This window comes from Delphinapterus leucas, chromosome 1 (genome assembly GCF_059928025.1).
Source record: "Delphinapterus leucas isolate spDelLeu-1000000601 "Yukka" chromosome 1, BTC_Dleu_Yukka2, whole genome shotgun sequence".
Lineage (NCBI taxonomy): Eukaryota > Metazoa > Chordata > Mammalia > Artiodactyla > Monodontidae > Delphinapterus > Delphinapterus leucas.
Genome location: NC_143129.1, coordinates 92,760,178 through 92,783,252, shown reverse-complemented (window position 1 = coordinate 92,783,252; position 23,075 = coordinate 92,760,178). Strand labels below are relative to the sequence as shown.

General features: G+C 42.0%; 1 protein-coding gene across 1 annotated transcript in view; it reads right to left on the bottom strand.

Moving 5' to 3' along the window:
- Positions 1-6,750: 6,750 nt before the first annotated feature.
- The window catches only part of OVGP1 (oviductal glycoprotein 1), a 30,681-nt gene continuing 14,356 nt past the window's right edge, over positions 6,751-23,075 (bottom strand). Inside the window, 10 exon segments of the mRNA XM_089918003.1 lie at positions 6,751-13,461; positions 13,464-13,613; positions 13,616-14,068; positions 15,055-15,190; positions 16,420-16,536; positions 18,203-18,388; positions 18,489-18,597; positions 19,878-20,002; positions 20,487-20,652; positions 22,322-22,378. Of these exon segments, the coding sequence (XP_089774129.1) occupies positions 13,238-13,461; positions 13,464-13,613; positions 13,616-14,068; positions 15,055-15,190; positions 16,420-16,536; positions 18,203-18,388; positions 18,489-18,597; positions 19,878-20,002; positions 20,487-20,652; positions 22,322-22,378 (1,723 nt within the window). The 3' untranslated portion in view covers positions 6,751-13,237.

Below are 23,075 nucleotides of genomic sequence, written 5' to 3'. Positions count from 1 at the left end.
CAAAGATCTTCCACATTTAACAATATAAAGAAGGAACCACAATGAGATGGGTAGGAGGAGCAGAGATGTGGTATAGTCAAGACTCACACACCCATGAAGGTGACCCACAAACAGGAAGATAATCACAATTGTAGAGATTCTCCCCCAAAAAGTGAGGGGTTCGAGGCCCACATTGAGCTCCCCAGACTGGGGATCCTGTAACCAGGAAGCCAAGCCCTCGGAATGTCTGGCTTTGAAGGCCAGTGGGACTTGCCTACAGGAGAATCAGAGGACTGTAGGAAGCAGAGACTCCACTCTTATAAAACACATGCAAAATCTCACACACTCTGAGACCCACTGCAGAGACAGTAATTTGAAAGGATTCTGGGTCTGACCCACTTGTTGATCTTGGAGAGCCTCCTGGAGAGGCAGGAGGGAACTGAGACTCTCCCTGTGGACATAGACACTAGCAGTAGCCATTTGGTGGAGCTCCTTCTACCATGAGGCCACTGGTACTAGCTTTGGAGCTCTTCCTCTAGCCAATTAGTGCCAGGGGCTTACCTGCCCATCAGCCAGTGGATACCAGTCCCAGAACCACACAGGCTGAGGAGCCAGCCACGTGGGAACTCAGCCTCACACACCAGCAGACCAGCACCAGCCCTGAGCTCCCCCAGGCTCCCCATAAAGCTGCCCCAGAACCCATAACTACCCAGCAGTGGCTGCCACTAGACCCATAACACCCAGGCCCTGCAGGCAGCTGCACAAGGACTTGGCTGCAGCTACCAGTGGGCTAGCTTTTGTCCCAGGACCCCCAGCCCTCAGCCAGCTCCATCCACCAGCAGCCAGCAGCCTCCACATTAGGCAGGGCCTGGCAGCCAACCGAGATGGGAACCAGACTTGCCTACTAGTACACCCACAGTAGTTTTCCCTGCCACAACAGGAGAGCCCACTCGGCCCACATAGGGGGCACCCCTAGATTATATAGCTCTGGTGACCAGAGGGAAGTGTGCTGTTGGGCCTCATAGGACATATCCTACATAAGGTCCTTTCTCTATGACCAGGAAACACAACTGAAATAAACACAGAGAAATAGGCAAAATAGGGGGACAAAGGAGTATATTCCAAACAAAGGAACATGATGAAACACCAGAAGAAGAACTGAGCAAAGTGAAATAAGCAATCTACCCAATAAAGAGTTCAAGGTAATGGTCATAAAGATGCTCAATGAACTCGGGAGAAGAATGGATAAACACTGTGAGAAATTTGAGTTAGAAAATATAAAGAAGAACCAAACAGAGCTGAAGAAATAATAACTGAAATAAAAAATACACTAGAAGGAATCAACAGTACATTAGGTTATACAGAGGAACAGATCAGCAAACTGGAAGACAGAGTGGTAGAAATTAACCAAGTTGAACAGGAAAAGTAATTTTTTTAATGAAAGCAATTTAAGAGACCTCTAAAACAATAACAAACATACTAACATTCACATTTTAGGGGTCCCAGAAGGAAAAGAAAGAGAAAAAGGGCAGAGAACGTATTTGAAGTGATAATAGCTGAAAATGTCCCTAACCTGGAAAAGGAAACAGACATCCAGGTCCAGGAAGCACAGCAAGTCCTAAACAAGATCAACACAAAGAAGGTCTTGAAGGTACACCAAGACTCCCTGTAATTAAAATGGCAAAAATTAAACATAAAAAGATCATATTAAAAGCAGTAAGGGAAAAGCAACTAGTTTTATACACGGGAACTCTCATAACACTGTCAGCTGACTGTTCAGCAGAAATTTTGCAGGACAAAAGGGAGTATCATGATATATTTAAAGTGATAAAAGCAAGAAAGCTACAACCAAGAATACTCTACCAGGCAGGGCTATCACTCATATTTGAGGGAGAAATAAAGAGCTTTACAGACAAGCAAAAGCTGAAAGAGTTCAGCATCACTGAACTGAATTGACAAGATAAGTTTAAGGGACTATTCTAAGTGGAAAAGAAAAGACCACAACAAGAAATATAAAAATTATGAAAAGAAAAATACCATTGGTAGAGGCAAATATATAGTAAAGTTAATAGGTCAACTACTTATAAAGCAAGTAGGAAGGTTAAAAGACAAAAGTAGTAAAATTATCTATATCTGCAATAAATAGTTAAGGGATACACAAAACAAAAAGATTGAAAACATAATGCCCAAAATACCTAACAAGTGGTGAAGGGAATAACATTCAAACTTAAGAGATCATTAACTTAGGGACTTCCCTGGTGGCACAGTGGTTAAGAATCCACCTGCCAATGCAGGGGACACGGGTTCGAGCCCTGGTCCAGGAAGATCCAACGTGCCGCAGAGCAACCGAGCCCATGCGCCGCAACTACTGATCCCACGCTCTATAGCCCATGAACCACAACTACTGAGCCCACGCACTGCAACTACTGAAGCCTGCATGCCTAGAGCCCATGCTCCTCAACAAGAGAAGCCACCACAATGAGAAGCCCGAGCACCACAATGAAGAGTATCCCCTGCTTGCCACAACTAGAGAAAGCCCATGCACAGCAACAAAGACCCAATGCAGCCAAAAATTAAAAAAAAAAGAGACCATTACCTTAAAATAATTGCATACATATATATATATAGAATATACATTACTTACATTTTATATATATTATATATAGGGTTGTTTTATATATATAACTTATGTTTATATATAATATATATTACTTATGTTTTATATATATAGGGTTGTTTTATATATATAAAAATATATATATATGACTGGCCAAAATGTTCGTTTGGTTTTTTCCATAGATGTTATATATATATTACAAATATATTATATATACATTACATGATATATATATATATATATATATATATATAAATTACTTTGGTACCACAATCCATTGGTACCACAATCCAAAATCTGAAGGTCTATAATAGATACACATACACACAAAAAGAAAGAAATCCAAACATAACTTAAAGGTAGTTATCAAATCACAAGGGAAGAGAGCAAAAGAAAAAGAAAGGAACAAGAACTACAAAAACAACCCCAAAACAATTAACAAAATGGCAATAAATACATACATATCAATAATTTCTTCTAATGTAAATGCACTAAATGCTCTAATCAAAAGACATAGAGTAACTGAATGAATACAAAAACAAGACCCATACATATGTGGCCAACAAGAGACTCACTTCAGATCTAAAGACACGTACAAAATGAAAGTGACGGGATGGAAAAAGATTCCATGCAAATGGAAATGAAAAGAAAGCTGGAGTATCAGTACTTATATCAGACAAAATAGACTTTAAAATGAAGATGATAACAAAGAAGGACATTACATAATGATGAGAAGATCAATCCAGGAAGAAGATATAACAATTATAAATATATATGCACCCAACATTGGAGCACCTAAATACATACAGCAAATATTAACAAATGTAAAGGGAGAAATTGACAGTAACACAATCATAGAAGGGGACTGCAACACCTGACTTACATCAATGTCAAGATCATCCAGACAGATTCAATGAGGAAACACTGGCCTTAAACAACACATTAGATCAGATGAATTTTTATATATATAATATATATATATATATAAGATAGGTAGATAGAGAGATAGGTAGGTAGATAGATAGATAGATAGACAGATATTCAATCCATATGAAACAGAATACACATTCTTTTCAAGTGCACATGAACATTCTCCAGGATAGATCACATGTTAGGCCACAAAATAAGTCTCAATAAATTTAAAATTGAAATCATATCAAGTATCTTTTCTGACCACAACAAAATGAAACTAGGAATCACCTATGAGAAAAAAAAAAAAACCTGCATAAAACACAAACGCAGAGAGACTAAACAATATATTACTAAACAACCAGTGGGTCACTGAAGAAATCAAAGAGGAAATCAAAAAATATCTAGAGAACAAAGGAAAACAGAAACACAATGATCCTAAATCCATGGGATGCAGCAAAAACATCTCTAAGAGGGAAGTTTATACCAATATGAGCTTACCTTAGAAAACAAGAAAAATCTAACCCTACACCTAAAGGAACTAGAGAAAGAACAACCAAACCCAAAGTTAGTAGAAGGAAATAAATAATAAAGCTAAAAGCAGAAATAAATGAAATAAAGACAAAAAACAATAGAAACTATCAATAAAACTAAGAGCTGGTTCTTTGAAAAGTTAAACAAAATTTATAAACCTTTAGCCAGATTCAACAAGAAAAAAAGAGACAGGAACTAAATAAATGAAATTAGAAACAAAATATGAAAAGTTACAACTGACACCACAGGAAAACAAAGGATCATAAGAGATTTCTATAAACAATTATATATCAATAAAGTGGACAAACCTAGAAAAAATGGATAAATTCCTAGAAATATACAATCTCCCAAAACGGAATCAGAAAGAAATACCAATTACCTGTATGAAAATTGAATAAGAAAAAAATTTTCCAACAAACACAAGTCCAGGACCAGTTTGCTTCACAGGTGAATTCTTCCAACCATTTAAAGAAGAGTTAATGCCTAGCCTTCTCAAACTCTTTTTAAAAATTGAAGCTGAAAGTATGCTTCCAAACTCATTCCGTGCAGCAAACATCACCTGATCCTAAACCAGACAAAGATGCCACAAAAAAAGAAAGTTACAGGCCAATATCATTGATGAACATAGACGCAAAAATCCTCAACAAAATATTAGCAAACCAAATCCAACAATAAATTAAAAGAATCATCCACTATGACCAAGTGGGATTTATTCCATGGATGTAAGTATGGTTCAATATTTGCAACTCAGTCAGTGTGATACACCACATTGACAAATTGAAGAATAAAGATCATATGTTCATCTCAATAGATGCAGAAAAAGATTTTGAAAAAATTCAACATCCATTTATGATTAAAAACTCTCAGCCAAGTGGATATAGAAGGAACATACCTCAACATAATAAAGGCCATTTATGACAAATCTTCAGCCAATATCATACTCAATCAGGAAAAGCTGAAAGCTTTTCCTCTAAAATGAACAAGACAAGGGTGCCCCTACTCACCATCTTGATTCAGCATAGCATTGGAAGTCCTAGCCCCAGCAATCATATTAGAAGAATAAATAAAAAGAGTCCAAATTGCAAAGGAAAAAATAAAACTGTCCCTGTTTACAGGTGACATGATACCATATACAGAAAATCCCAACAATGCCATTAAAAAATCATTAGAACCAATAAAAAAATTCAGTAAAGTAGCGGGATACAAATTTAATATACAGAAATCTGCAGCATTTCTATACACTAACAACAAAGTATCAGAAAGAGAAATTAAGAATCAATCCCATTTACAATTGCATCAAGAAATAAAAATACCTAGGAATAAATCTAACCAAGGAGGTAAAAGATCTGTACTCAGAGAACTGTATGACACTGATGAAAGAAATTGAAGGCAACACAAACAAAGGTAAAGATATACCGAGGTCATGGACTGGAAGAATCAGTATTGTTAAAAAGACCACACTACCCAAGACTATCTAGAGATTCGATGCAATCCTTATCAAAATACCAATGGCATTTTTCAAAGAACTAGAAAAAATAATTCTAAAATTTGTGTGGAAACACAAAAGACCCCAAATAGCCAAAACAATCTGGAGAAAGAACAACAAAGCTGAAGATATCATGCACCCTGATTTCAAACTATACTACAAAGCTACAGTAATCGTTTGATGGTATTGGCACAAAAACAGACACATTGATCAATGGAACAGAATAGAGCACTCAAAAATAAACCCGCACTTTTATGGTCACTTAATCTATGACAAGGAGGCAAGATTAGACAGTGGAGAAAAAACAGGCTCTTCAATTAATGGTGCTGGGAAAAATAGACAGCTATGTGCAAAGGAATCAAACTGGACTACTTTCTCATACCATATACAAATATAAACTCAAAATGGATTAAAGACTTAATGTAAGACCTGAATCCATAAGCTACTAGAAGAAAACATAGGCAGTATGATGTTTGACATTGTTCTTAGCAGTATTTATTCAGATATGTCTCCTCAGGCAAGGGAAACAAAAACAAACCAAAAAAATAGGACTATGTTAAACTGAAAAGCTTTTACACAGCAAAGGAAACTATCAACAAAACAAAAGAGCCACCTACTAAATGGGAGAAGATATTTGCAAACCATATATTTGGTAAGGAGTTAAAATCCAAAATATACAAAGAACTCATAGAACTCAACATCAAAAAGCAAACAGCTCGATTTTTAAAATGGGCATAGGACCTGAATAGACATTTTTCCAAAAGATGTACAGATGGTCAATAGACACATGAAAATGAGCTCAACATCACTAATCATCGGGGAAATGCAAATGAAAACCACAATGAGATATCACCTCGCACCTGTCAGAATGCCTATTATAAAAAAGGCAACAAATAACAAGTGTTGGAGAGGATATGGAGAAAAGGGAACCCTGTGCACTGTTGGTGGGAATGTAAATTGGTGCAGCCACTATAGAAATCAGTATGGACGTTCCTCAAAAAATTAAAAATAGAACTTCCGTATGATCCAGCAATTCCACTCCTGGGTATTTATCCAAAGAAAACAATAACACTAATTCAAAAAGATGTATGTACCCCATGTTCATTGCAGCATTATTTACAATAGCCAAGATGTTGAAGCAACCTAAGTATCCACTGATAGATGAAAGAATAAAGAAAATATTATATATATATATATATATATATATATAAAATGGAATATTACTCAGCCATAAAAAACAATGAAATCTTGCTATTTGCAACAACATGGAAGGACCTAGAGGGTATTATGCTAAGTGAAATAAGTCAGAGAAAGACAAATATAATATTATTTCATTTATATGTGTAATCTATAAAACAAAACAAATGAACAAACATAACAAAATAGAAACAGAGTCATAGGTACAGAGAACAAATAGGTGTTTGCCAGAGGGGAGGAGGATAGGGGAATGAGTGAAAAATGTAAGGAAGATTAAGAGGTACAGACTTCTAGTTACAAAATAAATGAGTCACAAGGATGAAATGTACAGAGTGAGAAATATTGTCAATAATAATGTAATATTTTTGTGTGGTGAAACATGGTAACTAGATTTATCGTTGGTGGTCATTTTGTAATACATAGAAATATCAAATCACTATGTTGTGCACCAGGAACTAACATAGTGTTGTAGGTCAATTATACTTCAAAAATAAATGAACAAATAAAAAACTCATAGAAATAGAGGTCAGATTTATGGTTACCAGAGGTAAGGGGTGGGGGGATGGGGGAATTCGATGAAGATGGTCAAAAGATACACTTTCAGTTACAAGATAAATAAGTACTAGGGATGTAATATAATGATAAAAATATCATGTAACAACATAATAAATATAATTAACTGCTGCATGTTTTTTTGTTTTTAAATTTATTTATTTTTGGCTGCGTTGGGTCTTCGTTTCTTTCTCTAGTTGCAGCGAGCGGGGCCTACTCTTCATTGTGGTGCACGGGCTTTAATATCCACTTTGTAGCCAATTTTAAAAGCAGTTAATGGCTTTGCTGATGGAAACTAAAGATTAGGATGTGATAACTAATGTAAAATGCATTGGGGACAAAGGATCCTGGCACCCTTGTCTACTGGGAAATGGCTGCTGGCAACTTATGCCAGAACAATGGAACAATTTGCTCTTTGGCTCCAGAAGGTATGTGCTTTTTTGAGATTTACAGTGTACTCTCTACTTCTTCTCCTTTTCCTCCTTCTTGCTTTGATTAGTCTCACCTATAGCCTTCATATATGATTCTCATAGTCCATGACACACTATGTTCTTTTTTTTTTTTAGTTCATGAATTTATTGAATGCCTACTCTGTGCTCACCTCTGCACTAAGCTCTGGGAGTACAAAGATAATTACGAAATGGTCCTTGTATGTAAACCTCTGCATTCCTGCTGGAATGACTGAAACATATTCAAATTATGAGTCTATGTGGCTTGAATATCACTCTAGGCATTCAAATGGATGTTGAATGAATGAGAGTGAAATTAAGAGTATTCATAAAGCAAGCAGAGAGGAAGGGATAGCTCCTGGTGGGATAAAAAGGCTTCACAGAAGAGGTAACATTTGAGTAACAATCCTACAGGAAGCTAGATGAGGAAGTAAGGGAAGTGGAAGAGCCATTGGAGGCAGAAGAAAAGCTTGAGCAATAGCATAAAAGAGGAAAGTTGTGTGATGAGTTCAAAGAACATTATGATGAATGAATGTAGCCTGAAGGGCAATTCTCAACATGGTTCCTCACCAGCCAAGACACAACCAAAGGACCTGCACTGGATCTGCACAATTCTCATCATGCTAATTGTAGCTATGAAAATTATTTTCTGCTCAAGAAAACATTTGAAATGAAAAGGACTATAATGGTAAAATAGGAAAACTCTTGAGTCTTCAATTATATTAAAGCAGTACATAGTCACTACCTTCAGTATTTTAACTATTATTCTATCGAATTATTTATGACATGCCTTACCACACCAGAGCACCATATGTGGCACTACTGGACTATGGTACTTGATACCAATATAAGCATGATTGTAAGGCCTATTGACACATGTTTATTTAAAGCATTGTGCTATTGACTCTGCTGTTAATAAATGAACAAATGACCCTCTGGAGGAACAGCTAAAATACGTGCTTATTTTCAGAATTCTAGAGGTACATTTTTATTTATAATTGGATAGACTATATTAATTAACTTTATAGACCAGCAAGATTATATAACTTATAGGCTTTGTATTTTTTTTTTTTTGCGGTACGTGGGCCTCTCACTGTTGTGGCCTCTCCCGTTGCGGAGCACAGGCTCCGGATGCATAGGCTCAGCGGCCATGGCTCACAGGCCCAGCCGCTCCGCGGCATGTGGGATCTTCCTGGACCAGGGCATGAACCCGTGTCCCCTGCATTGGCAGGCGGACTCTCAACCACTGTGCCACCAGGGAAGCCCAGGCTTTGTATTTTTATAATTTTTATTTTTTGCATATATTAAGTATAGTTAGAAGGTATTTCATTGATTGCTCTCCATAATTCTTTACTTTTTAAATTTTTAAAATATTTTTAATTTTTTAATATAATTTTTAAAGGTTTCCATTTACAGTTATTGTGAAATATTGGCTATATTTCCTGTGTTGCACAATATATCCTTAAGCCAATAGTTTGTATCTCCACTCTCCTACCCCTTTTTTGTTCCCTCACCCCCAACTGGTAAGCATTAGTTTGTTCTCTGTAATTGTGAGTCCACTTCTTTTTTGTTATATCCACTAGTTTGTTGTATTTTTTAGATTCCACATATAATAAGTGATATCATACAGTATTTGCCTTTCTCTGTTGGACTTATTTCACATAGCATAATGCCCTCCAAGTCCATCCATGTTGCTGCAAATGGCAAAATTTTATTCTTTATTACGGCTGAGTAGTATTCCATTGTGTATATATACCACATCTTCTTTATCCATTCATCTGTTGATGGACACTTAGGTTGTTTCCATATCTTGGCAATCGTAAATAATGCTGCTATGAACACTGGAGTGCATGTATCTTTTCAAATTAGTGTTTTTGTTTTCGTTTTAGATATAGTATTTATATACTATAGTTCAACAAGCATTCACAACAATACCATGAGTTATATTAGATTTTTTCAGCTCCAAACTCCTTCCCTAGGAATTCACCCTTCCCCTACCTTCACTTCCTTCAAGAGAGGCAAACCCTGTTAGTGCTCCCTCTCCCACTTCTGGTCTCAGTGATGGGTACATTATTTAGGCCCAGAAAAATTTTGGAGCCTCATTCCCTAGAAACAATGACTGATACCAGGATTAGCACATGATCCTCATGAGGCCACCAGGGTCTTTCTTGCAACTGACATAGAGTTATCACGTGAGATAAGTATTCCTTCCACTGGGAAGCTATTACTTTGGGGATTCCAGCAGCAATCGACTTGATCAGATGAAGAAGATTGTCTGCAAAATTAAGGCAAATAAAAGCAGGCAGAGATTTTGTGTGTGTGTGTGTGTGTGTGTGTGTGTGTGTGTGTGTAAGAGAGAGAGGAGAGAGAGAGAGAGAGATCCAGCTCTACTGACCACCCCAGAGCAGGTACAGTGGGGTAAAACAGAAAATGAACATCATCTTCTTGGGTTGTGTGATTTCTCAGCCTGACAATTATTAGCATCATCTTACTTTAAATTTGGATTCTGTTCGTATATTTCTATCCCTGCCATGCTTTGGGGAATTTGTATTTCTAAAGCACTCTAGCTCAGCCTGAAGCTTCTGTGATTTTTCAAATCTTAAAACAACTCCTCACCCCCCAAAAGTGCACCATCAAGAAACAAGCTACATGGTGATGGATGGAAACTAAACTTTTGGTGGTAAGCACACTGTAGTGTATACAGAAGTAGAAATAATAATGCTGTAAAAAAAACAACAACAACAAAAAAAAACAAGCTACAAATACTGCACAGCCCATTGGAAGTGTAGACTCTCCAAAGCCTGCTTCAGAAGCGGTCATGAAGGAAATGGGCAAGAGAAGGCTCCGAGAAAGCAGTCAGGAATATGGCAAGCATATCATGTGCCAGGCACTCTTCTAAGTGTTTTAATCATATTAATTCACACACTGAGTCCTCACATTTACCAACAAGGCAGCTGGAGCCTGAAGAAGGTAAGTAACCTACCCAAAGTCACAAAAAAGCAAAGATCAGAATAAACACAGTCTGGTCTGGATACACACATTAACCACACACTCTGCTTCTTCTCTGAAATGGACAAGAGATTCCTATCAGAGAGAACTAGGGGCTGGCAGGTGAACTAACCAAAGAACTCACACCCTGCCAAGGAGGGAGTCTTTGTAATTCATAGTCAACAGGATATGAACTTTGTAATGTTTCCCATTCTTTTATTTTTCCAAAGGGAATTTTTACTGGGGGAGATGAAAATAACTTGCCTTGTAGTTTATAGGTTATCAGTCCATGGGGGTCAACTTAGGACATAATCACGAGGACTGTGTACCACCCAAAAACCTTGGCCTTTGAGCTGCAGGCAGTAATTGAAGGGACTTTGGAGTCAATTTCCAGGAAGATAATAAGTGGTTCTAAACATAAAAGAAGGGTTTGCACAGATATTTGAATAGCCAAAAGGGCAGAGGTATGGCAAAGACTGCTATTTACCCTCAATATCTGTCCTTACTTTTATATATGTCATAGTATAAAAATCCTAATATTTACCTGAGTCCATGGCCTACCAGAATAAAACCAGTATTTGTCAGGTTTCGTTGCAGAATGAGTTCACTTCCAGAACAAGTTCACAAGAGAATGTGTGACCTCAACATTGAACTCCCCGCTTCCCCTTTACTTGTGACCAATACAGGGTAGAAACTTTACTGCCCACTGATCTATGTTTTGAAAGAGATGATGAAGTTGGAAGTTCCAACCAACTTACAGCTAAAACGTTAAGTTCCCAGAAGCTTATAAGTAAGATTTTTAAAATATAGAGATAAATAGAAATGGCCAGACAAATTACCCTTGAATAAAGCACATGTAGAAAAGGGGACAGAAAAATATCACAAAGATTCACCAGAAATATTTATTGTCCATATAGGAGCTAGTGGAAAAAGCTCCACCTCTATCTCTTTTCTATACTATAAGAGAGACCAATTAAATATATAAGCCCTAACCTTTAAGGAGATGAGTATAGGGTTTATACAAAAAGTAGAAGAAGAAACAAGATAATCCAGTGTCCAGAATGAAATGACAACCCACCTCTATTCCATCAAACCTTAATACGAACATGGAACCCTTTGATCCAATTGCGCTATCAAAGCACGTGCGCGCGCACACACACACACACACACACACACACCTGTAAGTTTAGCTTCTCTTAAACACAGGAATATTGAGCTTGTATGGTAGGTTATTGCGGTAATATCCTCCAGTTTATTTTTGCCTCCCTGTGTCCACTTGGATAATTCCCTACCATTCTAATTCTGTGTTTGGTCATTTGACTTGCTTCGGCCAATGGAACAACAGTAAATAAGATTCAAGCAGAGACTTAAAAATTGTCTATTGGAGATTTCTCTCTTGCTTTCTAGTAACAATGAGACCACAACCATGTAAACTAGCCAGTTGAAGAATGCAAGTTCTCATGCAAAGAGACCTCAGTCAGCCCAGCTGAGGCCATGACAAACCAGTCCACCCCAACCCAACCCACTAGCTGACTGAAGATGCCTGAGCCATTCCAGCCAAGACCAGTTCAGACCATAAAAACGACCTGGTTTTTCAATTTTAAAAAAGTAATAATTCTTCCAAAAAAAAAAAAACCCACCTAGTTGAACACAGCCTAAATTACCAAATATTAGATCTATGAGCTAAATAAATAGCTGTTTTGTAAGCCACTAAGTTTTGAGGTTGGTTTGTTTTGCAGCTTAACTGATTTGGGATTTATGGTGTGGCAACATGGTCCTGGGGACATGTGCCCACACATGTGTGGATACAGACTACACCTGCTTTAATCATTTATGATAGGTGCCTGCTCCCACAGGTATTTTAATGAGACCCTTATCTTAAAGTCTTGGAGGCTGCACTTCCAAAAGAAAAGGTAATATTGGTGGTAGATCTGACACTCACTAGCATCACTGTTTCCCAGAAAAGGGGGTCTAGAAATTGGTCCTGTGTCTATATTGACTATGAGGGTCAATCATGCCCAGGAAAATACTCTGTAGGTGGACTGCAGTGTGTAGTATAGGAACTGGTGTTTCTGGAGGAGACCTAGAAGTTTGCAGGTAACACAAAAAATAATGATTTTGTCTTCCCCTCCACCACTTCTTATGGAGAGAATAGGTGGGGGTGTTTTTTCAGAGACAGCTAAGACTTTACAAAGTAGGGAATATAATTGGAAGGCACAACACCCTCCTCCTTCTCTCAGCCCCCTTGGGGAGTATGGAAAACTTCTCTAGAGGAGATTCTGGCTCTGACCAACAGTGAAGTCAGCAGTTGTTCATGGCAGAGAGGGAAGCACATAATGGACACTGGAATCCACATCAGCATGGGCTAGACACAAACTCCCTCTTTCCAAAAATAGCAGGAGAGGAAAGTGACCTTGAAAGGGAGAAGGTGATAACTGGCTAGCACAGGTCATTTCAAGAAAAGAACTTCAGAGAACTCAAATGAATTCTTATGCTTCCAGTTTATTCAACAGAAGAGAGATTAACTCAGTGTGGCCTGGGGCCTGCTTTGCCCCAAGAATGGTTTATGAATGGCTGGGCACAGGCAGCTTTGGTCAGGGGACCGAGAAGAAAAGGCAAGGACTTTCCCCAGTTTCTGCCAACAACAGATCTTAGGATCCTCGGTCCACAGCAGTTTTCTGGATTTTCCTTCTTTAGAGAGAGAGGACTCACTGGAAGGGTTACTGAGTCATCAGAGGAATGATTCCATCAGTGGGAACAAAGGGCTTGTCAAAAGCAAGAGGAGTGTGTCCTGGGGGCGAGATGACAGAACCAGAGAGCAGCATCCAGTTTTCAGCTTCTGTGTGAAGACTAAAGTAACCCACCAGGGGTTCAGGGTCCACCTCAGAAGTCAAATTCTCTTCTCAAGAGTCTCAGTCTGCCCAGCAGGGGTGACTGTCATCTTTCCTGAGGGGATGGTCATATTCTCAGGGGCTTCAGCCTTCCTTCTTGGGGGCATGATTTTCTCTCCAGTCTGAAGATGCATAGGAGCCACAGTTACCCCTCCAGGGGTCACAGCCTGGTGGCCCACAGGGGTGATGGTCTCCTCTCCAGGGGTTTCAGTCTTCCATTCTGCAGCTAGGGGGTGTTTTCCAAAGGACAGAGTTTCCCTTGTAGGGGTCACAAGCCCACCTCTGGGGACTGTGGTCATAGTTTCAGACTTTCTGTGGGTCTCGGTGGCCACAGCCTCCCCTCCTGGGGGCAAGATCCCCAAATCAGTGGTCAAATCCTTGATCACAGTCAGCCTTTCTGGGCCAATTCTCGAAGAATTCACAGCAGTTGAGAGCCAAAATTTTGGTGGAGGAGTTGAGCTGAACTCTAGAGGAAATCATCAGAAAAGGTTGAGATTCCTACCCCTTCCTTCCCATCCTATGACCGGCAGGACTAGACCCACTCCAGGGCTGAAGTACCTGCTCCCAAACCAGAATTGGAGGATTTCCTAATGCACCCACTTGAGGACATAGACAAAATCTCAACACATGGAAGCCCTACTCCCCTACCTCATCATGTTAACATGATCCCAGGGACCCATGGGCACTCAGTGGGTCTGTTACATTTCCAGTGAGTAACCCCAAGGATGAGCCTGCCAGTTCTCTATGCTTAAGCCCTTGATTTGACCTTTGCACCTTGAGTAAGACCTTGCCCCCAAAGCCTATTTCTTACTTGTGGAATCCTCAAGGAGAACCCTTTTGTGTCCCCCCGTCCTGGGAGGCACCAGGAACAAGGCTGAGGGCCAGGAAGCTGCTCTAGACAGCATGCTGTAAAAAATTGGGTTGGAGTCCCATTTCCACCCCTGACTGGCTGTATTATCTTTCTGAGCCCTAGTCTCCTCACAAAATGAGGGTTATAGACCACCTCCAAGATTGTTGCAGCTCTAGCATGCCAGGTTCCATCTCCTAACTGCCAAGGCAGTCTCTACTATCAAAGAGATATCAAAAAGAAACCTAATTTCCTTTTCTGGCTCTTGTTCCATGAAAACAGAAAAAAGAAATAGAGAAATAAACTAACATATATTGTGTTCACTGTGAGCCAGCATGTTTTCATTCCATATCTCATTTAGTTTGTATAATGTCCTGAGTGTAAGGATTACTCCCATTTTGTCAATGGGGAAAACAAAGCTCACAGAGGTCAAATAGAGCATGCATTCAAACCAAGATTAGAAAGCAGACTAGCGTGGCATCAAAGTTTATTCTCCTCTTTCAGTGTCACGTTGCCTCACCAAAGCCTTTAGATCTAACAGAAAGCACGCACCAGTAGCTGGGTGTGCAACAGCCAACCCCAGTTTCCAGGTCATAGCTACTCACCAGCCTTCACCAGGAGATTATTCAATGTGTAGACAAGGGGGAAAGGGCCAGTTCCACAGAAAGTGCCCCTGACGTCATCCAGGTCCAATGTCCACACCATGGCCCCCCCAAAATGCTCTCTCATTATGAAAAACGCCTGTAAAAGCAGTAGTCAGTCAACCCACTGTACTAGGTACAATGGCAAAAACAGATGGGCTCTCAGAAGGCAATATGGCAGGATGGCTAGGCATGCAGTCCCTATCCGAATCTAGCCTCTACTGCTCATGAGCTATGGGATCTTGAAAAAAGTTACATAAGGCTATGTGTCTTAGTTGCCTCACGTGTAAAAAAAAAATGGATAATAACATTTCCAACATTTTTAGGATCCAAAGAACTCCTACATGCACATGTTACAACATGGATGGAACTGGAAGACATTATGGTAAGTGAAATAAGCCGGTTACCAAGAGACAAATACTATGATTCCACTCACAGAAGTACTTAGAGTAGTTAAATTCATAGAGACGGAAGGCAGAGATGGGATTAGCAGGAGCTGCGTGAGGGAGGAATGGGCAGTTATTTAATGGGTGTGGAGTTTCAGTTGGGAAGACTGAAGGAATTACTTGAATTACTTCAACACTTTCTTTGGGAAGAAAGTTCTGAGATGGATAAGGGTGCTAGTTACACAACACTGTGAATGTACTTAATGCTACTGAACTGTAACAAAATGGGTAAAATGGTGACTTTTATGTTGTATGTAATTTGCCACGATTGGAAAAACAATTTTTAAATTCCTACATGTAAAATATTTGGAGCAATGCTTTGCACATAGTAAATGTTCATAAATGTTAAATACTGTCTGGCTCCCCAGCCGGCTAGTCACCACTATCATCATATTAAATGATAGATATTTTGCTTTATTTTTTAAAAATCACATCAACGCACCTTATACCGTAGTGATGCTAGAAAGGAGGAGTAGAGCAGATAACATTGTACCTTCTACACATATAAGAAAATAAAGGCTTTTATCCAGATATAACTAAAAGGAGGAGGTTTAGCCTTGAATCCAGGTTGTATTATTACTTTATGAGTGTTTTCTGTAAGGCTGATGGAAAAGATACAATCTGTCACATCCAAACAGCTCCAAGGCCAAATCAGTTGGCTCCTTCTGGGCTTTACTTCTCCCAAATGTAAAATAAGAATGAACCCCATAATTCTTAAGTTTGAAACTGAAGATTCTGAGATTTTTTTCTACTTACAGGCTCACAAGTTAACCTGCCAGTTTTATAGGTACACACACACATACACTCACACACTGTACAGACAAAGGCCTCATGGAAGCAGAGGGAAACTCTATGCTGGAGCAAGAAATGAACAAGGTCTCACCTTGTAACTGAAGCTGACGGCATCATCATAGCCAACCCACTCCTTCCCCTTGTAGGCATATGGGACATACTGATCATCAATCCAGCGCTTCTTCGCTCTCCAGATGAAGGAGCAAATCTGCCAAGAAGATCACCAGGTCAGTTCTGTGAAGTGCCATGGAGGGAAGCGCCAGCAAGGATAAAGAACCCAAGAATCCCTCACTAGGGAGTGAGAAGAAGGTAGACCAAAGAGGGGGTGGGGAAGCCACTCACAAAGGACCTTCTCTCTATTCTGCAAAATTCCTACTACTGCACATTCCTTCCTCTGACATCCATGATGGATAAACAGAGAGAGAACCAAGGAGTGGCTGACATCCTTAAGTAACCAAACCAGGGTTTGGTAAATAATGTCAATACCAAACTACTACAGTAACAGACTTGACTCTGGACCAAACCTGTATCTTTTACAAAGAATTTTCATGAACAAGTATCTCCTCTGTTCATTAAAACCAACATAAACTGCCCCATCTAGGTAGTTATCAAACTAACTTTCGAATCTATAATAAATATAAAGGTCTTGAAGGTAGGGAGAACTAGATTATTGCAATCAAAGAAGCATTGAGTGTGGACTGGGTACCCATCCCTGAGCTGGAGACCATAGACTGCAAAGACGTAGATGTGTTCAAGTTGGGCTGCAGACATTAATGTGTAAGGTTTGTTTTTGTTTTTGTTTTTTTAATTAAAAGTTTAGTCTACCAAAATTTCTTTGACCCATAATGTCCTTCAAGAACACTCCTTCAACTATGTTATCACTCATAACCATGCTTCATTGGACTAGCAGGAAAACATCTCCAGGCAGCCAGCACAGAATAGAGATTGGAGAGACACCAGCACCTCCACTACTACCTCAGGTAAAGACACAGCTCACCCCCTGGCGCCCCTACACACCTGTGTCTATGTGCCTGCTGTTCTCTGCCTAGGAGGTCCTTCCCATCTTGTCATTCCTGCCCATCAGGACTCTACCTGTGCTTCAAAGATCTGCTCAAAATCCACCTGTGCCATAAGACCTTCCCAGGTAATATAGCCACCCACTCGGTGCCCCTTACTGTCTTCTCTTTTGTTTCACATCCCTTGGGTCCATGTCTCTTTCCTTCAGTCAACAGTAAGCTTTGCTGAGATGGGGATTAGGGAGTGGAATTAGGGTAGAGGAGAGAGAATCTGTGATGGGAGATGCCTTGAATTACTTCAAAATTATCTAGTAGTGGGAGGGAGCGATTCAGGGAGCAGGGAAGAAACAAGATTGGCCATGAGTGGTTATTGATTGAAGCTGGGTGAGGGGTATCTGGAAATCAGGGAGAGTGAGAGGACATTATACTAGTCTTTTACCTTGGCAAATGTTTGAAATTTTATATATATATATATATATGTACATATGTATATATGTATACATATATGTACATATGTATATATGTGTATATATATATATATATTGCAAATATTAATTATGTTTAGGCCATATATTAAGTCAGGATTGACTTCAATATCTTTTAAGATTCTTCTAAGGGGTAAAATATCTGTCCCGCTCCATTCAGACTCCACCTAGTCCCTCACCCCTAACAAAGGACTCAAATAACTTCCCCACAGAAACAGAGAATATCCCAGAGAGTGGGTTTTCCTTGCCCCAGTAAACCACCTCCTTGTCCTGTCTCTAGCCCTCACTCTTGCCTTTCTCCCTGTCCTTGCTCTTGCCCTGGGCTGGGGTGTGAGAGCCCTAACTAATAGACAGAGCTCCCCTTTCCTGTCACCTCATAATAAGCCAAGAAGCCAGCTTGCTTGGTGTACTTCCCTGGAGATGCCGGTCCCACAGCTTCTGCCCACAACTCATTCTTAGAGGCTTTGAGGAGGCGAAAAGTACGTCCATAGGTGGGGAGCCCCATAAGGAGCTTCTCAGGTGCTGCCCCAAGCTTCCGCCAGTAGTTCATGGCATATGCCTGCAGGCAGGAAGAACACAAACCCCTCCTTCTTACCAGGAGCCAATGGCCTGACTCAGGGACAGATTTCTGGGCCACATGAGAGCTTTCTCTTTCTTACCGAAGATTTAGGGTCCTTGGGCACAGAGAACAGCGGGCTATTGTGTCCTGTGAACTTTTCCCAGCTTCCATGTAAGTCATAAGACAAGACGCTGATGAAATCCAGTAGTCTGTAAGGGGCAGGAAGAGGAGATATGAAGATAGTGCTAGCTAGATTTTCAAGTCCGATCATCACAGCGATGACTAGCTAACTAGCTGTAAATTGGGCACCCAACTTCCCTGCCATTTCTGCCTGCGGGGGTGGCCCAAGCTGTGCCGTCCACTTGAGAGGCTGCCCCTGGAACACACAGCTGGTTAGGGACAGCGGTGCATCAGGACCTATGCCATGCTGAGTGTAACCAAGGGAGTGAGCAGGGGTCAGAACAGAAAACAAAGGCATTCAGGCTGATACAAGTGCAACAGAGGTCTGCATAAATCGTCATGTGTAAGCAGTTCTGACCCACAGCATGAAAAAGCTTCTGTCCTTCTACCATTATAGGAACCATTGAAACCTACCTCTTCCAGAAAGCTTTCCAAATGACAAAGTATAATTGAGCCTTACCAGGTCACAGGTGTCCAGGTTAACATGGATTATCTAATTTAATTTTAATCTGTCCAATGCCCTAAGTACTACAATTGTCTCCATTTTAAAATGAAGAAATTGAAACTCAGACCGTTATCTAATTTGTCTAAGGTGAGCCAGCCAGGTGAAGGTGATCTCACTCACCCCTGCCTGGCTGTAGGACCAACACTAGCCAGTTGTGCCCCACTATGTCTCTCATCTTTCCTGCCACCATGGAACCACTCTCCTTAAGTCTCCAAAAATTGCGTGTGATTTCTTGTGTTCTGCATCTGCCTCACTTATCACATCTGTAAATACCCGATTCTTGAGCTTTGAGAAAATTAGTCCAGAGCTGTCCAGAAAGTTAGGAGCTCTCTTTGCCTGATTTTGTAACTTTTGCATGAAGATCTGTACTCTGAAAACTGGGCCTGACTGGGCATTCGTATTTTTGTTTCAGTGGCAGTAGTTGGCAATTAATCCATCTCTATGATACCAGCCATCTGGCACGCAGTGTATGTCTAAGGGGACTCTGGGACAGCAGAGGCCAGACTCCTGGATTCTTCTCCTAGAGACCCAGTGATAGGCGATACAGATCTCTACCCAAGAGGAGGCTGTGGTGTGGACTGGTACTATATCACCTCCCTCTGATCTCCTAAGGAAAGCCCAGAATATAATGGAATAACCCTTGTCCCCACCTATGCTCCTGATCAGCCCACCTCCCAAAGGTACACTTACAGCAGGGCAGGAACTTGAAAAGCTCAAGGACAGTGCTTGGGCACCTCTGGGGTTCTGAGCTTGAGATGTCTCCTTCCCTCCAATGTCCTGCCCGCCAACACAGCACCCACTCACCTTCCCAGGAGGTGCACATCATACGCTTTTTGGATGACACGGGGATCCCCAGAGACAGCAGCGGACAGCAGCAGCCTTGGACGCACGGTGAGCCGCGCCTCCTTCCTGAAAGCAAGCAGGAGCTCCTGGGAAGAAAGAGAGGCGGACGCGAGAACCAGACAAAGCAGAGTCTGGGAAAACAAGACTCATCCAAGAAACCTTTATTTACGGAGCCCCTTGAGCCAGAAGAGTCAGACACAGGCCCTGCCCACCGGCTCGTGAGAAAGGCGGACGTGAGCCAATGTGGTAAGTCATTGAACAGAAGGCTGGCAGCAGGCCCAGGAGCAGAGTTCAGACAGCCCACCTGAGGGAGTCCAGGAGCTGCACAGAGAAGGCATCACTCAGGCTGGAGGGCTGGGCCAAGGCCCAGATGTGACAGAGAGAAAGAGCCGCCATAGGGCCCTTGCTAGGCAGCTCTTTGTCCAACACCTGCAGGTGATGGCAGTAAACAAACTTCTGTTACCGCTGTCTTGCCCTTGTCCCTGGCCTTAGGCTTCCCCTGTGCCCTGAGCCCAGATATGATCAAAGTAGAATCATTTCTGGATTCGGGAGCTGCCAGGCTGGCCTTACTTCAAGTAAGAAGACAAAGGTCCAGCGGTCATGCCTGGGGCTGCCTCTGAGTCCAGGGTACAAGAAGAAGAGGTCCAGACCATCAAAGCCATGTGTCCTCAGGAGGGCTATCACTGAATTGACAAAATTCTGCCGGTTGGCGAATGTGGACAGCATCGTGGTGAACCTGCAGGGAGACCAGAGGTGAGGCCAGGAGTGTTTTCTGCACAACCTCAGCCTCCCTTACAAGACCCCTTGGTTCACATCCCGTGGAGGGCACAGTGGATGTGACTGAGGAAAGGAAGGCAGGTCGTTGAAACTCTCAGAGCCTCTTAAAGCCCCTCCCAGCACAGGGCTCCAATACCCAGGAATGGGGACTTCAGGCTCCAGGGAGGATTTGCAAACCACAACTTCCCCTGCCAGATGGAAACAAGCACACAGCCTGGGGTGGAGAGAGCAGGCTCAGGCCAGCTTGGCCTCTGAAAACATGGTCCGCCCCTAGCCACGCACTGTCCCTCTGCTGTTTCCTCGTGGGTAACAACTCAGGCCTGACACCCTGTCCTGGCACTGACTTTCTCTGCCTGAACAGATTAGCAGAGGGAACATGAGCCAAGGGCCAGCATTTCCAGAAAGATCTCTGAGCTAACGTGGCACAGGAGGGCCATGCTCAGACTAGGAGTTCTGTACTCTTTGCCATTTTGTTCTTTGGCTGTTTGATTGTTTTCTTCCTTTTTCTTTTTCTTTTTTCTAGTGCTTTCTCTTCCACAGTGAAGACACTATTGGAAAACTTGTAACTTATCGGAGTTGAACTTTAAGCAATTTGGGACTAGTCCTGAGTGCAATGATTAGAAAATTAACCAGATTCAGACTTAGGCAGGCCTAGTTCCATTATCTGGTTTCCACCCATAGCTGGGCCATCTCTCATGGTCACCTCTGTGAAATATGGTAAGTTTCTTAAGCTCGCGTTCCTGCTTTTCTCTGAAAATTTAGAATGTAAACAGCCACTTTGCCAGCCTCTCCCAAGTAACCATGAGATAATGCATGCAAAGCCTCTGGCCAGCGTTTGTACACAGCGAATGTTCAAGAAGTCGTGGCCCAGGGAGAGGCGAGGCCTGGAGTCAGGCAGAGCTGGTTCTCACCCAGCTCCCTGCATCTTCCCTGCATTGCTCCTGGGTTCTGTGCCAGGTGCTTCCTCACATCCCCCCACTCTCAGGCCTTCAGGTGTCCCTCTGCTACAGCTACTTCCTCTAAGGCAGGAAGGGAGGCAACTCTCTACCCTTGGCCTCAGCCATGAAAGAGGGGAATAGTTTCTTCAGAGAACATGAAGGCAGTTTGTCACCTCCACACTGCCTAGTGGAGGGTAACGAAGAGTAGCCACCATGCACTGGACACAGACCATGTGCCCAGGTGCTCAGCTGAGCATCTGGTTTATATCACTTTCTTTCCTCCCATCCTTTCAGGTTGATACCACTGGATCCATTTATAAAGCGAGGAAACCCAGGCCCTGGGAGGCTTGGGGTTTATCCATGTCCTAAACAAGACTCCTCCCCTCTCTGAGGCAAAAGCCCTGCCCCTTCTGAAGCATTGAGGGGACAACTGTGAGCACCCCGTTTTCCCCTCATTTCCCCCCAGCCCCTTTCTCACCACCTCCTGGACCTGCCTTGTCTCCCCTCACTCACCATGGAGGAGAGGTCGGGGGACCCTGGACTCCAGGGCCAGGTCAGGACTCGGGGGAGTACTAGCGTGTCTCCCCACAGCCCAGCTGGCTCCCCAGTCTGTCCTCACCTCTGGCCTGCCTGCTCCTCCCCCATACACTGCCCCCACCCCAGAGAGAAGACCTGACAGCACAGTCTCACCTCGATGTGCCGAAGTTCCACCCCCCGATGGACAGCAGTGTTTTCAGCTCCCTGTTCCTGTGATGCAGGACAGAGTCTGTGAGCTGGGTTCTCATTCATTCATTTGGTGACTGGGAAGTTGGGGGGATGGGAGGACAGGAACGGAAGGGGGAGACGGGTGGGGGAACCTAAGGAAGAAAAGAGCAGAGCCCAGCAGAACCCAAGAAGGGAAGAAGGAAAAGAGGGAGAACAACTAGCCCACACAAAAGTCATCACACCCAGGAACCCCCAGGCTGTCCAAAGGCCCCCAAACTCCCCGCTCCCATGACAGTCCCATAAAAAGGAAAAGAAAAAGCAGCCTAAAATTTCACTTCACTCACTTTCTTAGTCAACAAATGTTTACTGAGCAATTATTATTTGCCACTGACTGTTTTAGGTGCTTGAGATACAGCAGTGAACAGAGGATAAGCTCCCTGCTCTCCTCTCCAGAGCTTGTAATCTGGTGACATGGATTTTCCCCACCCTTCTATAACCATGGATGCAGTGACAGACCACCCCCTGGCCAGGAGAGCCCAGGAGTCCTGGGGAGGGAGTACTGAGCACCAGCTCTCTGCTGGGCACTGACCCAGCCACTGGTGAACAAAGATATCACAGACATTGGCCCTTCCCTTGGGGGGCTCATTTGCAGGTGAGAGATGGTAATAGAAACACTAGCATTTGTGAAGCATTTGTGATGCACAGCCCTCTCTGAAGCGCTTGAACAGCATTAACACAT